The 16,567-nt window shown below is 31.4% G+C and overlaps 2 protein-coding genes across 2 annotated transcripts in view; both read left to right on the top strand.

The window, feature by feature from the left end:
• The window catches only part of LOC127722390 (uncharacterized), a 30,545-nt gene extending 17,759 nt beyond the window's left edge, over window positions 1-12,786 (top strand). Inside the window, exons 7-11 of the mRNA XM_052229264.1 lie at window positions 2,389-2,505; window positions 4,314-4,392; window positions 7,828-7,910; window positions 8,346-8,417; window positions 11,585-12,786. Of these exons, the coding sequence (XP_052085224.1) occupies window positions 2,389-2,505; window positions 4,314-4,392; window positions 7,828-7,910; window positions 8,346-8,417; window positions 11,585-11,902 (669 nt within the window). The 3' untranslated portion in view covers window positions 11,903-12,786. The remainder of the gene's footprint in view (window positions 1-2,388; window positions 2,506-4,313; window positions 4,393-7,827; window positions 7,911-8,345; window positions 8,418-11,584) is intronic.
• LOC127721682 (neogenin-like) overlaps window positions 1-16,567 on the top strand; it is a 193,164-nt gene that overhangs the window by 75,819 nt on the left and 100,778 nt on the right. The window lies entirely within an intron of this gene.

Consider the following 16,567-nt stretch of genomic DNA (forward strand, 5'->3'; position numbering starts at 1 on the left):
CAAATAAATTACGAACTGCATCCTGGAGATAAACTTTTTTTAAAAACGTACATGTTCTTTGTTCAAAACTAAACGACTACCAAATAAAGCTGTCAGCTACAAAAAAAACCGTGGTCATCTAACTGTGAAACAATATTCGATACCGGTCAACCAAATCATGTTGGTGCCTTTGAACCTTTCGAAGGAATGACTTCAATTTTACTATTTTGAACACTCGATTCAATAGCTTCTTTGTAAGCAGCGACTCTCAAGGAAAATCATGACAAAAAAACACAAGCGCTGGAAGGGCATATCAACTGGGAGACACATATTCCATAGGCAGGTTCTGCTGGAAATTGTTACTTGGAAATCGAAAATACCCAATCGGAAACATAAATTCATCTTTCTAGTCTAAAAGTTAAGTAATCACCCGACAGCAATTGTCAATTTCTAAAGGTAAATCCATTCTATAACCCTACTTCTCTTTTCCCTTGAAATAATTCTGTTGACATTGAGACTAGAAAGATTAATTGTATTTGTAAATGTCATAGTTGAGAGTATATAAGTTATAATTGTACTAAAATTTTAACACACAACACTAAATAACAATTTTATAACACTTAATTGCTACACAATTGAAATACATATTTTGTATTTATATTGTGTCATAGATCAAATCTATCCGTTCAGTGTATGTTTACTTTTTTTGTCTATATGTCTATATGCTCAAGTTAAGCCATTTTAATTGATATTTTATAGTGTCTTTTTATGTTGTAATGTTACACTACTGTTTCCAGTTAGGGTGAAGGTTGGCGCTTGTTAAAACTTGTAAACCCTTTGCATTTGTTTGCACCTGTCCTAAGTGAGGAACCTGTTGTTCAGTGGTTGTCGTTTGTTGATGTGGTTCATAATTATTTCTCGTTTTTATATAGATAAGACTGTTGGTTTTCCTGTTTGAATTGTTTTACACTAGTCATTTTGGGGGCCCTTTATAGCTTGCTGTTCGGTGTGAGCCAAGGCTCCGTTTTGGAGTCCGTACTTTGACATATAATTGTTTACTTTTTACACATTGTGACATGGATGGAGAGTTGTCCCATCTTTTTATCTTCTTATTTCTAACAACTGATTTAAACACTCTTGACCTGTACATTTTCAACAATGGTCTTACTCAATCTTTAAAGACTAGAACAAAAATCATAACTCAGATTGCTTTGCTGATCAATTTACCTGCCTTCGGTTTTACTCTATCTATTATAGATTTTGCCAACAAATATATAGTATATAGTATATATAATAGTCACTCAAGCGCAACGTGTTATACGAAGTTGTCTTTCACTTCCCGCTTTGTAAACATATCTGTAAATCTTGTCTAGCTGATAATTTGAAACTTGCATATAACAATAAAACACAGATCAGATTAAGTTGCAGTTGAGTGGCGTCACTTTTACTGCTGTACCCCTATTTTTGACATTTTTACCTATTATATCTGTTTGTTTTGTTCACACATCTTTGTCAATATAATGCAATTGTATGCGACTGTCATACAAGTGAGAGGTTTAGCTAGCTATAAAACCAGGTTCAATCCACCATTTTTTACATAAGAAAATGTCTGTACCAAGTCAGGAATATGACAGTTGTTTTCCATTTGTTTGATGTGTTCCAGCTTTGGATTTTGTCATTTGATTAGGGACTTTCTGTTTTGATTTTTCCTCGGAGTTCAGTATTTCTGTCATTTCACTTTTTTTACAGTTCTCTAGTCATGTCCCTTTTTAACGTTTAATGCAGGCGGGGGCATCATCTGTGTTCCATGGACACATTTTCCTTTTATTTTCTTCAAGTTATGGACATACAACCGATATAAATTTCATCGATGGTTAACATATACATTCAAAAATGGCAATATCACTTGGGTTAATTCCTCATTTCCATCAAAAATATTGAAGTTGAAAACGGTTAGCTTCAAACAATATTTTAAGTTGATGTACATTGTATGTTATAACCATATGTCTAACTATTAAAAACATGTACAGTATTAGGAGTGTGAAATTTACTTTTGCTCTAATACAGTGTATAAAATTTAGCAATGTACAAGTCCTAGGTTTTATTTCATTGATTTTTTTAAAAACATGAAACTTTTAAAAACTTTAAAAAAAAATTAGTTATATCCCTTTAATACAAAATCGGTTAGAAGGAACTTACCTGTGTTTATGTTTTAAAATGATATTTTATTTTAAAAAATTGAAATAATGTTCAAAAGTAAGTATTGAAATTTTCAGATTGTACGCATGACTGACGTTGATAAATTGACTTTGACCTACTGTTAAATCTGGGCACTAACAGTAAAATAAATGACTATATCAGAGTGGATGAATTTTGTTAACATTTGTTAATATTATGTCTAACTTTCAGTATAAAGATCAATGCGAAGAGCTATCTGGTGAGCTAGTCATGGCTCAACAATTACTGAAAGATATTCAAGAGGAAAAACAGAGATTAGAAGTAGAATCATCACAGGTGAGGAATGCTGTACATTTGTACAATGTTCAAAAAGGTTTTACAAAGTTACAAAAAGCATCCATGGTAGTTATTGGGTCATGCAACTTATTCCTTCTGTCTAAATGTAAAAATATCTTAAAAATTGTAGAATGAAGGGATAAACGACTCAGGACAAATATATGTTGAAGTGATATGAAGATAAATCGTCCATTATGTTATATAGATACAATGGATAAGCGTGGATTCTTGAAAAAGAAACCATGAGCCCGGAGGGCGAATGGTTTGTTTTTCATGAATCTACGCTTATCCATTGTATCTATAACTTAAACTATTGTGTTAATTTCTTTTCAAAATTAAAGCCTTTTCTTAATTAGGAGGTATTGTAAGTGAGTTTAAATAACCATGTTATCGTGTCTAACAATGCATTGATAAATCTCAGATCACAATTAATTGGTTAACAAAATACAAATATAACACTTCTACCTTTAAAGATCTTTATATTATCAGGCATCTGAATATTATCTGTTTTTACAAAATAAGACATATTCGAACTTATTTCTATTAAAATTGAGAATGGAAATGGGGAATGTGTCAAAAAGACAACAACCCGACCAAAGAGCATATATAAAGTATATATAATAAGTATGTTACCGAAATTTCTAGCACTCTAGGCACATCACGATTTTTTCTTGACAAATAGAATGTAATCATTTTTGTTTCAAACATGTGAAATAGCCAATAATAATCCAAAAATTAACGGTAAAACTCGCTATTATTAAAACAAAATGTCCACTATAACATGCAAAATTAGAAAAAAAAACAGAATTGGGACAACAGAGATAATACAGGGATTCGAACCTAAACCGACAAATCCCTATCTTTTAACTCGTTGATTTTAAGCATGTTAACCTCGCGGCTACCAACTTATACTATACGACTGCCCATTGTGAATATATAAAGGTACAACCCCTGTGTGATCGATGTTCATTTATATATATATAATAGACATCTAAGTTGTAACCCATTGGTAGCCGAGAGGTTTCGTCGATGTGTTGATGTCAGTCATTCATAACAGATTTCAATGAAGGGTTCGATTCCCAGTGAAGGCATATACAAATTACAAAAATTAAAGGTAAGTTTTTAAATTAATTCCATTAGTGAACAGAAATCAGTAAATTAGCCAATTCAAACTTAATGAAAATAGACGCACAAAGGAAACAATTGAATATAATTTGGTGAGTCCATTTCAGTGGCAGATTTAGGAAGCGTTGATTCTAGAAAAAGAATCCACGGTAAATGAATAGGCTGACGTCACCACAATGGTTTAATCTAAACTGAACCATTTAGCGAGAGTTTTTACATGGAAGCATGCTCGTCTCAGTCAGCACATATCTCCACCTCATGGAAAATTTATTCTGACTTAAACTGATAAATATTTGCCTTCTCGTAAATGCTACAAGTTTTATTGAAAAGAAGCAAATACTAGTCTGTGTTGCAATCTAGTCATTTATCAAACTGAAAACCTCACAACTGGTTTGACCAAACGAGTATTCTAACAATGACCTCTAACATCACAGGTATTTAACAACTAGATCATCAAGGCAGTTTTAAAAAAAATGTAAGGGAAAACATGAACAAGGAAGCGCAGATTATGATGTATTTTTTTTTTTTAATTTACATCAGTTTTAATAGATTTTATGGAGAACAGTTAACGACGATTGAAAATTTAAAAGTCTAAATTCCAAATTGAAATTAAGAAAAATTTGAAACATGAAGCAAATATAATAACTAAAATTACTGAATGATTTGAAGACAATTTAAGGTCTCATTTACTCCAGCATGAGAAAAATATATTACAGTTGGGTGGCAAACGATTTAATGGCTTCTTAGGTCAAGACATTGGTCACGTGACAAAAGGTCAGAGTTTTGGTTTTTTGTAAACGTGCATGCCTCGTGTTTTTTTTTAACTCGTTTCGTCTTATTATTACTTGTTCATATATAAACTTACATTGTTCAAATCTTGAGTGAATAAGCTTCATTATTTTTTATATTTTTTTTTTATATACAAGTGTTGTTGAAGTATTCTTAAATGACGAGTGAGAAAAATTTTCAAAGGTCCACGGAAAATCCCAAATTATTTCTTAAATATGTATGGTAACATATGGAGGGGTATAGAATATGAAATAAAACCATTTTTTTGGATAATATTTAAGTTATAATTGACCCTGAATTTACCGGACACACAATTGTGTCAGCTTATTCGTGGCGAAGTTATGATCAAAGGGAGATGACTCCGTACACGCAACGAGAAAATTGTTCAAAACAGAAATTTGAGTAAATGTAATGATTGTAGTTATATTTCAACACTTTCTTAAATAAGTATTTAATATTTCATGTTCCTTCACATTTGATACCAAAATAAAATAGTCATTGAATGGTTGAATATGGCATTTTGTCAAGTAATTACCGATCTTGAAACTTCCCATCATATGAAGAAAATTATTGATGGCTTTCTTTCCTCTGAAACTTGGAACTTATAAATTGTTTTCTACTCTCAAACACCCTTTTGATAGATGGAATGATACAAGTCGTTGTTCCACTTTCTTTGTATAAATATTCTTAGAAAGCATATGAAAATTAACTCAGTGTTTGTATATGTAGCTTGTTTGAAAAAAAAATTAATATTAACACTAAATTTAGTCTTCAATTTAATTAATTTATATTAAAAAAAGTATCTAAAATATAAAGCTTTTACTCTGGTGCAAAAAAAAAACTTTGCATCAGTAATAAGATTTAAAAAAGTTATTTAGATTGAAAAAAAACATAGATATATTATACATTCTACATGTAACACAGCATCAGTTGTGAAACAACATATCTCTCCTCGAGACATTTGAATTTTCTAGATGCGAGGCTTGCCGAGCAATGTACGTATTTAAAGTTTTGGTAGCCTTTTGCCTGTTGTAACAATAGAAAATTCAGAGGAAATCAAGAACCTTTCACCTGATCCAGGATTTTTGAACAGGGGAGGGAGATTTGGATATTTCATATAAAAGAACAAATATCGTCGAATTCATGCAAACAATTATATATTTTCCAATCAAGGGGGAGGGGTATGCTCTCTATACACACACACACACACCCTAATCCGTCACTGCCTTTAAATTGTTAATTGAATTTTGATCAATACAAAAGTGATATCAGAAATTATTGCGTGCATTTGTTATAACGATTTTTGAAGAATTTAAAAAAAGTGCAAGATTGATTATTGCAATTTCAAAAAATCTATATTGTATCAGATATCAGAATGCGAGTTATTATTGTTACGATAATCATCAAGTAGCATTACTTGCATTACATAAAAACCTCAATATGATTTTTGAACAGTATTAAATTTGAAAATTCTGACAATTTTTACTAAAATATTATTTTTAGGTCCACAACAAAACTAGATTTTTACCATTTAAGAAAAAGTTGCATGTAGATACATTTGTATCAGATTTCAGAATGTTTGTACTATTGCAATACTTAATAAGTTATTATTCGTATTAACAAAAACCATTAATATTTTTTGAATTTACAGTTCATTTTTAATAGCCGCAAAATATTAATCTGGAATCAATCAGTACATTTATACTTTAAATCAGGGAACTTAATCAAATAAAGTGTTAATACTAAACAGGTATGACAGTGGATAATTACAAACATAGTGACACCATACAAAGCGGGGGGATTGGCCTAGTGTCCCCGCATCTACTCTGTTGTTCCTATGTCTCAAAATTCTGCTCGCTTCGGCTAAGTCCCCAACATCTTTCTTTTCTAAGCATAGAGCAACTCCTCTAAGGTGAAGTAAGGGGGCACTTTATATAAAGTCCAGCGTCTAAGTTCTGTACCTATTTTTTTATATTTCTGAGTCTAGAGCATCCCTTGTAAGTCACCCCCTGGAAAGCCAACAACCTACAACTCCTCTTTTTCCTATGCTGCCTAAAACAAATGTACTGTTTTGTTCATTGCTTATGTCTGTGACTTATAACTGCTAACAGCCACATTATTTGAACTCTGGTGGATAGTTGTCTCGGTGGCAATCAAACCACATCTCCTTATTTAAGTATGGGTTATTTGAAGTAGATGATTAAGAGACATTCAAACATTTGAAAAAAAAATTCTGCAATGATTTACAAGTCATCTAAAGATTTCAGTTTACATTTATATATCAACAACAATAACATTTGGTTGTATAAATGGTGTCATTATGTTTGTAATTGTCCATTGTCATACCTGTTTCCTTGATTAAAAGTAATTCCTAGGGTGGGAATTGAACCCATGTAAATCTACACCATTGTTCTCTATATACATATATAAAATATATTAAATGCAAAAAATGCAGCTGTAATGTGAACATGGTAAATTTACGTCATTATAGCCTCAATTTTTTAAAGGGACCTAGGTAGACCTATTTTTTGGGCAAGGTGTATTATATAACTCTTGAAAGCCATAAAATACCATCTGTAAATACTGATACTATATTTACTGTTAAACAATAATACTAAAATAGTGGTTATTGCTAAGTATGCAGGGACAACAACGTGCATTTTAAGTAAACAAACATCAATTAACGACCACGTGTTTGTTTGCTGTGTTTGAATAGTAAAACGACCCACCAGCTTCATTTACACGAATTTTTGCTGAGCCAATCAAATAAACAAGTCTGTATACTTAATACGTTTTACAAAAACTGTATTGGTTGTTATTACTTGTGTATGCATGGAAATATAATGAAGATAACATTGATTTTACCGTAAAAAATGAATACTAGTACACAACATAACGGAGATGTACACATCAAACACATTCTACTTTTGTAACGATGGACGGTAAAGTAAAGCCACTTATATAACAGTAAATGTCATTGTATAAGCTACCAAAAAATATCAATAATTTGCATATTCATGGCCGGACACGCAATTGTGTCAGCTTTTGTTTTGATGGAGAAATTTAAACATTGGAAACCGCCATTATTACATAGGCAACAAACTGATTTTCAATTTTGGATTAAAGCACATTGCGCACATTGCCAGCATATTATGCATAACCAGTCATTTGAAAATATATCGATAAATTTGTTTACTACACTCACTATTCTATTTTTTAGTCAATTAAATGTTTTTATTTCCTAATGAACCGGACTTCGTTTTAAAAGACGACGATGATAAAAATATAGGTGGCGCTGTTTATGGGCGCGAACCTTTTACATACGGGTACTTTTTGTGTCGATATTTTGACCTGTACCTGTCAAACCCAGGCGTGTGTCGTTCAACTGATAAAACTATTTCAGAAACATTGTGATTTTAGGTAGAAAAATGTGTAAAAGAGAACTGGAAAAATGTTATACTGACGGTGTAAGAGATGCTGTTATAATTGCGGAGTATAAACAGGTAATTAATAGTTGGCAAAGGTGAATTCCTCATAAATATAACAACAATATTACAATATTGTCAACATAAAATAATAACTACAGAAAAAAAAATGGCAACATGCCCTTAAATTAACACAGGCAACAAAAATAATTGGTCGCAGAACTGTTTTTTTTTAGATGCAAAACTAAAGAAACATATCACAGAGTTAACATAAAGTAGCTTTTGTAAAAAAAAAAGTGGACACATACGGGATGGAAGAAGTCTTTGCACAAATAACCTAATATCAATATACTATTTGGTGAAAAAAAAATCTTACTTAAGAGTGTGATTTTGGAAAGAAAATCAACCTCATTCTTTATGAATTTATATGTATTCATATAAACTTCTTGCCAGTCTTTAACTCTTCTAACAATATTGATTTATTGACTAAATTTCAATTTGGTTTTTTTTCAGATTTGTTCTCAGTTAAGTGAAAGACTCGTAAAACAACAAACAGCCAATAAAGAAGAGATAGGAAGAATTAAGGTTCATAGTTATAATGTCATTATATATCAGTCTCTAACCAGGATTTTTAAAACCAATGAATTGTCAGCATACTATACAAGAAAGTTAAATCACAAAAATACTGAACTCCGAGGAAAATTCAAAACGGAAAGTCCCTAATCAAATGGCAAAATCAAAAGCACAAACACATCAAACGAATGGACAACAACTGTCATATTCCTGACTTGGTACAGGCATTTTCTTATAAAGAAAATGGTGGATTGAGCCTGGTTTTATAGCGCTAAACCTCTCACTTGTATGACAGTCGCATCAAATTCCATTATATTGACAGCGATGCGTGAATAAAACAAACAGACATAATAGGTAAAAATGTCAAAATAGGGGTACAGCAGTCAACACCGTGTCACAATTTTAATCACAACAAAAACAAACAAATAGTTAACAAAGAAGCACAAAAAAGCATATATCACATTTAACAACCTCGTTCATTGCTCACTTATTTTTGTATTTTATTTATGTATGCCAAATCAACCCATAAAGGATCGAGGGATTTCAAGCACTGGGATCGAATCGTAATTTTAACATTAACTCTGGCGTAGAATCGCGTGTTTGACGTCAGATTGTAAACGTCACACAGGTAGAGATATAAGATTATTTTGTCGTTCAAAGTATGCAAAAATTATAATAGAACAATAACACAATAAGGGATGTTTAAAGTACAGAGACAGTTCATATGTATCAAAGAAACATAAAAAGTCACACGGACAAAGCACAAAAGTAAAAATGAAAAATAATACAAACAACACAATGACGGGGTGCATAAGTACAGAGCCACGTCAAATGTGTATATCACCAAAAACAGACCAAACATTAAAAGTAATATTAATAATACAAATAAAAGAACACTTTAACACGTTATTAAGATGATAAACAGCGTCAGTACAAAAAATCTATACTTCAAGACGATCATGTATTATTTGTGAAGTTGATACGGAATATTTATCAATAAGGTCTAATTTAGAGAAAAAATTATTGATACTGTTTGAAATTTACTGTTCATTATTAGATATTTTGAAAAAATAATTAAAGAAAAGTTTTACAAATTTTTTAACGACATTGTATTAATGATAAAGGATATTTTGGAAATTGTATCTTCATTTTCTTTGTAAATATTTTGAAGAAATGAAGAACTTCGTAGTAGGTTTGTTTGTTATTCTGTATAAATTAATTTTCAGAATGCTATATACACATATTTGTTTTGAAGAAGCCAACCCCTTTTAAAACTTAGCTAATATTGTCCATTAACAAATAAATTAATTAAATTGTTGGTGTAGTTTGATATGCTAAATCTAACTGTGTATAATAAAAATGGGGTATCCATCCATGACACAAAATCAGTTCATGCACGGCAAAAACAAAGAAAAATAAAAGGAAAAAAAAAACTTTTATTGCTGTTCTTCATTTCAAAGTCACAGTGAGACCTTCAACACGGAGCAAAAAAAAAAACTCTCGCCTCACTAACATTTTCCTTCTTTCTAACCCCCCCCCCCCCCCCCCCGCAACAAAAAAAAGATGAGTTTGCCCCATTGTTGTCTATGATAATTCTCGTAAACTTATTTTTTAGTCTATATTGTAATGAATTAACAATAAACTTTTACTTTTAAAAGAAAAACTTTGCTTTTTTAACTTAAAAGGGGGAAAATTCATCATTGTTAATTGTATTTGGATCAACTTTTCTAAAAGAGGTGTCCAAATAATATAAATATGTTGCCTTTTGTACTAAGAAGTGGTTTTTACAACAAAATAATTTTTTTTTCACTTGAAATTGATCCCTCATTGAAGGGTTACCCCTTATTTGAGGGGTTGTTACCAAAGTGTTGAATATATTTCTTCATAAAGACAGTTTTCTTTTCTGGACCATCGTAAATGAAAAAGTTGAGACGTAAAACTATATGCTTGAAACACGTGCGTCGCCAAAATGACTTAAAAGTACCCTTTCAAATCAATAATCTATATCAAAGTCAAAGGATAAAGTTTTAAGTCGGAGATTTTTCTTGCTTTTGAACATTTTTGGTCATAACAACAGTTTTCCTATCCGGCCCATCGTTAAAAGAAGGAGAGGAGACATCAAAAGTTGGCTTCAAACACGTGCGTCACAAAGTGGTTAATAAATCCTTTATGTGACATGTTACGGACGCTATTTTACCATATCATTTTGCCAAACAATACAATCAACACCTTTATTAATTAGTCCTTTGTTGCCTACAGCTTCAAAATGCAATCAGCTGATTATTGCTTTTCTGTCAAAATCTTAACGACTTCAAGGTGAATTCCGAGTATTGTCTGATCAGGTAAAAATAAATAAACAAGATGGATGAAATTAAATCGTTATTCATATTTCTTTCGCCAAATTCTTTCGCAAATGATGAATTTTAATCGCCACAATTATTATTTTTCGCAAAATGCGAAAATGGCGACCGCCAGCGGAAACCCTGGACCATAATAGGTAAAAGTCCCACTTCACATTTTTTTCACTTTTTTTACCACATTCATTCTGTGTCAGAAACCAATGCTGTGTCAAAAACTTTAATCACTATCCAAATTCAGAGCTGTATCAAGTTTTAATGTAGTGTTCATACTTGCCACATCTTTTATCAAGCTACGCCTCGCTGAGCATTTAATGTTTGTTTATATATTAATATCAATGGAATACATCATGCAAAAATTTGTATCCAATGAATCATAGTATTTTCATGGAAAGGAAATTTTTAGAGGTATTCATTATTATTACCTGTCCTGTTTACTTCCAGATTATACATTTTTGTCTCTGAAACAAAAGTTGAGGTGAAAACTAGACATAGTGATCCATCGTCGTCTGCATTGCAACATTTAGTTTCAGTTTTTGATTAAAGTTTTTAAAGATATTGATGACTTGTCAAACATTCGCAGAATTTTATAAAACTTCTACAGAAGCTTCTTCATATGCTAGTATTTTGAGCAAAATTTTGAAAAACTCGTTTATTCTATTTTACTAAAACATTATAGCTCTCTGTAGCAATGTAGCAATGTAGCAATGTAGCAAAGTAGCAATGACAACAGTTTTAGTTTGAAATGTTTTAATATAATCTGAAGTATAAGAAATTTCATGATTTATTTCTTCATGTTAGCCTCTTTATATATTATTTTAGGGACAAGTAAGGTCATGTGACAATTGTTCAAAGATGTTTAAAGATGACGAAAAGATAGAGCTTCCTGGACAAAAGGTTGATTCTCATTCTCTGAACAGTCAATATTTAGACCTCCAGGCACAGACAAATGAGCTACAGCTCGAACTAGCTCAAACAAAGCTAGCTTTGGTAGAAAGTGAATGTAAATCACAAGACTTAACACATCAGTTAAATTCTACTATAACTGAATTACAATCTTCTAATAACACTTGGTTTCAAAAGACTATCAACTCTCTAACGGAGGTGACAAATCATACAAGGAAGGAATGTAACGACTAGTAACAAGTTTTTATTTTGAAAAAGGTAAATCAATGAACATGTTTCAGTTGTTTTGTTTCTGGATAAAAAAAAATGTGTTTGTGAGATTAAATTGTATCAGATCAACAGTGGATGTACAATAGGTGGTTTTAATGTGTTGTTTAAGTTTATTTTTTGTTTTGAATGTTTAAGGCTGTGAAACTAGCTGTTGAGACATTTCAGATGTATCTTTTTTTTATAAGTGTGAGCTGATTATATTACGTAATTGCTGATTATCCAGTGTTTCCATTGAAGAAACAAAACCATTCAGTGTAAAACACAACCAAAGTGGAAAAAATAGACAAAAAAGTTTCCATTCCGTATTTATTTTGTAAATTTATCCTTTATAGTTACTGTATAGTTTTCCAAATGTGATGTTGAATTGATATTGAATCATAGAAAAATGCTTTGATCCGACCTCCATAGCTTTTCAAAATGACTGTTTCAAGGGAATAACTTTTAAGACTGTCGGATGGCTATTATCTTGTCGACACCACATTTTTAATTAGATTGGTTAAGTATACATGGAAATTCTAGTATTTGGTTTTTTTCTGAAAAAAAAGGTAGAACAAATCGGTTACTGCTGTTTTCTTTGACCATCAGTTTTGTTATACAAATCATTTTGAAAACATTTTGTGATATATTTCAGTTTCATACAGAATTATTTATTCCATCCATATGGCATTTTAATCATTTGAGACACATCTTTACACACCAAACCAAATCTTAGCATTTTAATGAGGTATTACTTTCGAGGGCTTTAACAGTATAAACAAGCAAAATTGATATCTTGTGATATTTATGTAAAAAAAATAAAACTGTTTATAAAACATGAAACTTCTCTGAGCAATAAATATTTTTTTCTATCTCTGTTGCATAACTTTAGAATCAAAATAAAACTGTAATCAAAGTGAAGGGCAGTGTTATTGCCACATTAACACACCCTAGAAATGTTGAGGTACTAAAAGAAGTACAAGATTTAAAAGTGTTTATCAGATTAATTTTATTATCACTTTAGAGCATGCATATTCTCTACTCTGTTCTAATCTAAATTAATGACACTTGGTTTCACAGACAATGAATAACAATTGGGCCTATTTTTCCTCATTATTTGTATTAGTTGTACAATTATTGCATGTGTTATAGAAAAACCCTGGTATGTTCATCTTATTATACTAATTATATTTCAAACCCAACATGTTTTCTGGGGTTCTTTAAATGATTTTTTAGAATTTTTATTGTTTAAGGGGACATTACTGTCTATTCTTATTTTATAATCTACCTTGTAAACTTATTGTTCTACATTAAGATTTAAAAAAAGAATTATTTATACCAAAATGCAAGTGTTGATGTTTATTGACTATGATTATTGTTTATCATTTTTTTATTCATTGACACAAAATATGGACAGTAAAACTTTCAACCAAGCTAAATAATGATATATTGTTCTAAAAACTTGTTAAATTTCCAAAATTGTTTGGCTATTTCCAATGCAGTGAATATAATTTCTGAAGCATTTATTCATCTTTTGTCAAATTTGTATTACATACCATGCCACTTGAGAATAAATTTCCTATAACAGTTCCAATGGAGTTCATAGGATTGTAACATAATGTATAGGTAAAATAGCCATCAGAAAACAATATTCTGAACAAAAAAGAACAAAACATTACTTTTCAAAAGCTACATCTGAAATTTTTCGATAACAATAAAAGATGGGTCGAAACTGTAAAATGATCAGCTTTTCAGGCTCTTATGAGACACTTGCTCATTTTAGGTAGCTTGCAATTTTAGTTTAAAGAGAGCTAGAAAAAAAATCATATATGCAGGAAAAATATTTTCTCTCTGAAATACATAACAGACTAAATAGCTGCTTCTGAATATAGTGTAATGGTCTACATTATTTCAATACTCTGGAAATAACAGTAAGTACTCATTTAACGGAATTTCGACCAACAGCGGTATTATCCCCCCGCCGTAGCGGAGGGGGCATTACGTTTTACCCTTGTTCGTCTGTTCGACAGTCCGTACGTCCGTACATCCGTACGTTCCGAAATTGGTTTCCGTTCTCTAACTTTAGTTTGCTTCAACAAAATGTTATAAAACTTATACACAATACTTATTACCACAAAACACAGATCAAGTTTGAATTGAGGTAGCGTCACTTTTACCGTTCTAGAGTTACAATTATAAAAATAAGAAGATGTGGTATGATTGCCAATAGACAACTCTCCACAAGAGACCAACTGACACAGAATTTAACAACTATAGGTCACCGTACGGCTTCAGCAATGAGTAAAGCCATACCGCATAGTCAGCTATAAAAGGCCCCGATATGACAGATGCAATTAAATCAATGTTTAAGACCATTTATTTATAAATTCAATCTTCTTGCATGTTACCTTGTGAACTAGCACATTAAAAATCCGGCTTAGTATGTCGGTCTAGTACAAAGCAGGGTTAATATTCATAATACATTAACAAATTAACATGTCCCCGTCCTGAATATGCATCTTGATTTACTGCTATACGTTAAACAGCTATCCATCATTCATCATCATCATCATCATAAACATTAAAGTCATCTTATCCAAGCCAGGCATATTTGAAATTAGTTTCCACGAAAATAAATATTTGATTTATTCAAAATTCTCATGGAACAGAAAATCGAATATTTTGATTACACTATAGTTGCTTTATACTTCAAAAATTTCGGAGCAAAATTTCACCTGTTGGTCAGATTAAATAAATTCATTCAAACTGCAAATTGAACCAAATCGCCCTATTATACTGTGAAATTAAGTACAGTTAAAATTCTCTCGTCTTATAAATTCCTCCAGAATAAAGTTTTTCCATAAAAACTCAAAAATGTCTATATATATGCACGGGTTTGCGTTAGATTTGCCAGCTTATAGTTGGTACGGTTTTTTTTCTCGTTTTGATGGACGATGCAGCCTCATGCCAAGGTGAAGTTTGAAAAATCAAATGCTTTTTAACTACTACAAAATAGTCTACGAAGTCATCACATTCATTTTTGTTCAATGAGCATTGAACTCCACCTATATTAGAGGACCTATATGGGGGTCCTTCGTTTCTTTTTTTTTAACGTTTTCCATTTATATTCCTTGTTCTTAATATTTCAGCACCCAATTGTTCTCTATACTTCCCTTTTTTACCCTTTATTCTGCACGTTTTGCCATTTATTCTCTATTCTGTAAACCTCATCCGGGCCCTCGTATTACCCACGTTGAAAACTAGACTAACAGTATTTTATATTCCGTTTATTCAGTTATTACCACAATTAGTCTTGAGTCTGTGGATTCTGCACTCCCCGGAATATTTAACAAATCTTTCTCTAAAAGAGAGGCGAAAGATACCACAGGGGCATTCAAACTCATAAGTCGAAAATAAACTGACAACTCCATGGCTAAAATAGAAAAAGACCAACAGACAAACAAAAGTACACAAAACATAACATAAAAAACTAAAGACTGAGCAACACGAACCCCACCAAAAACCATACATATTTCTTGCATTCATGCAAATTACAATACCGTGCACACATATAATAAAATCCAAGATTCTTGTCCGAAGAATACCACTTACTTATATAGTATGAGTTATCATCTGCTCTTAAGTAGCATGTTGTTCTACGAGTTGCAGGCAGATTTCCTACATTTCATTTTTTCACAGGAGTAAAAAAGAAAGAGTTGTCGCTCTTTACGCGTACATAAATAATGACAAGACTGTATGCACGGCAAAAATTTGCAATTGAAACAACATTTCTTACCTCGGTCACAATTTAGGCTATTGAAAGTCAAAACGTATGTTATGTTCAGTATATCTTTTATCTATTTGTTTATATTCAAACAAATCGTTTAACTAGTCACACAAGTCACCCACCGACATACTAACAAAAGCTTTTTACCAATACGAAACTTGTCTAAATGTGTGTGTGGTCTTTATAGTGCGTACTTCTTGTGCCTTCTTAGATATATTTTATATGTAACGAAATAATAAAGTTTGATTGTCCTTCAACATTTTACTTAAATAGTCATTTGTTTTATTTAGTACATTCAACCAAATTTTGTGTTTAAAAAGCTTTGAATAAGAGGAACAGGCGAGATATGTTACAGGAAAGAAAATGTTGGATGGTGAATAAAACCATTCTTAATGTGTCTATCCTAAGTCAGGAGACAGCAGTTCAGTGGTTGTTGTTGGTTCATGTCTGTCGTATTTGTTTCTCGTAAATTGTTTTGTTATAAATTAGGCCTTTTGTTTTCTCGTTAGAACTGTTTCACATTTTTCATGTCGGGGCCTTTCTTTAGCCGACTATACGGTATGGGTGATTCTCGTTGTTGAATGCCGTACGGTGGCTATATATGCAAACTACCACTTCATTTTATCTCTGATGGATAGTTGTCTCATTGGCAATCATACTACATCTCCTCATTTTTTTTATAAAAAAAAAATATTGCGCCGGAAATGGTAAACATTTTTTTACAGAACTTAGTGTTAATCATATTTCAAGCTGACTTCTAAGTACAAAAAAATGTGGTAAAACATATTTAACCAATTCATCAATTTATGATTTCATTATTGGTCCCTATCGATATTTAACCGTCATTGCCAAATGCGATTCTGCTT

This window comes from Mytilus californianus, unplaced genomic scaffold, assembly GCF_021869535.1.
Source record: "Mytilus californianus isolate M0D057914Y unplaced genomic scaffold, xbMytCali1.0.p SCAF_12, whole genome shotgun sequence".
Taxonomy (NCBI): domain Eukaryota; kingdom Metazoa; phylum Mollusca; class Bivalvia; order Mytilida; family Mytilidae; genus Mytilus; species Mytilus californianus.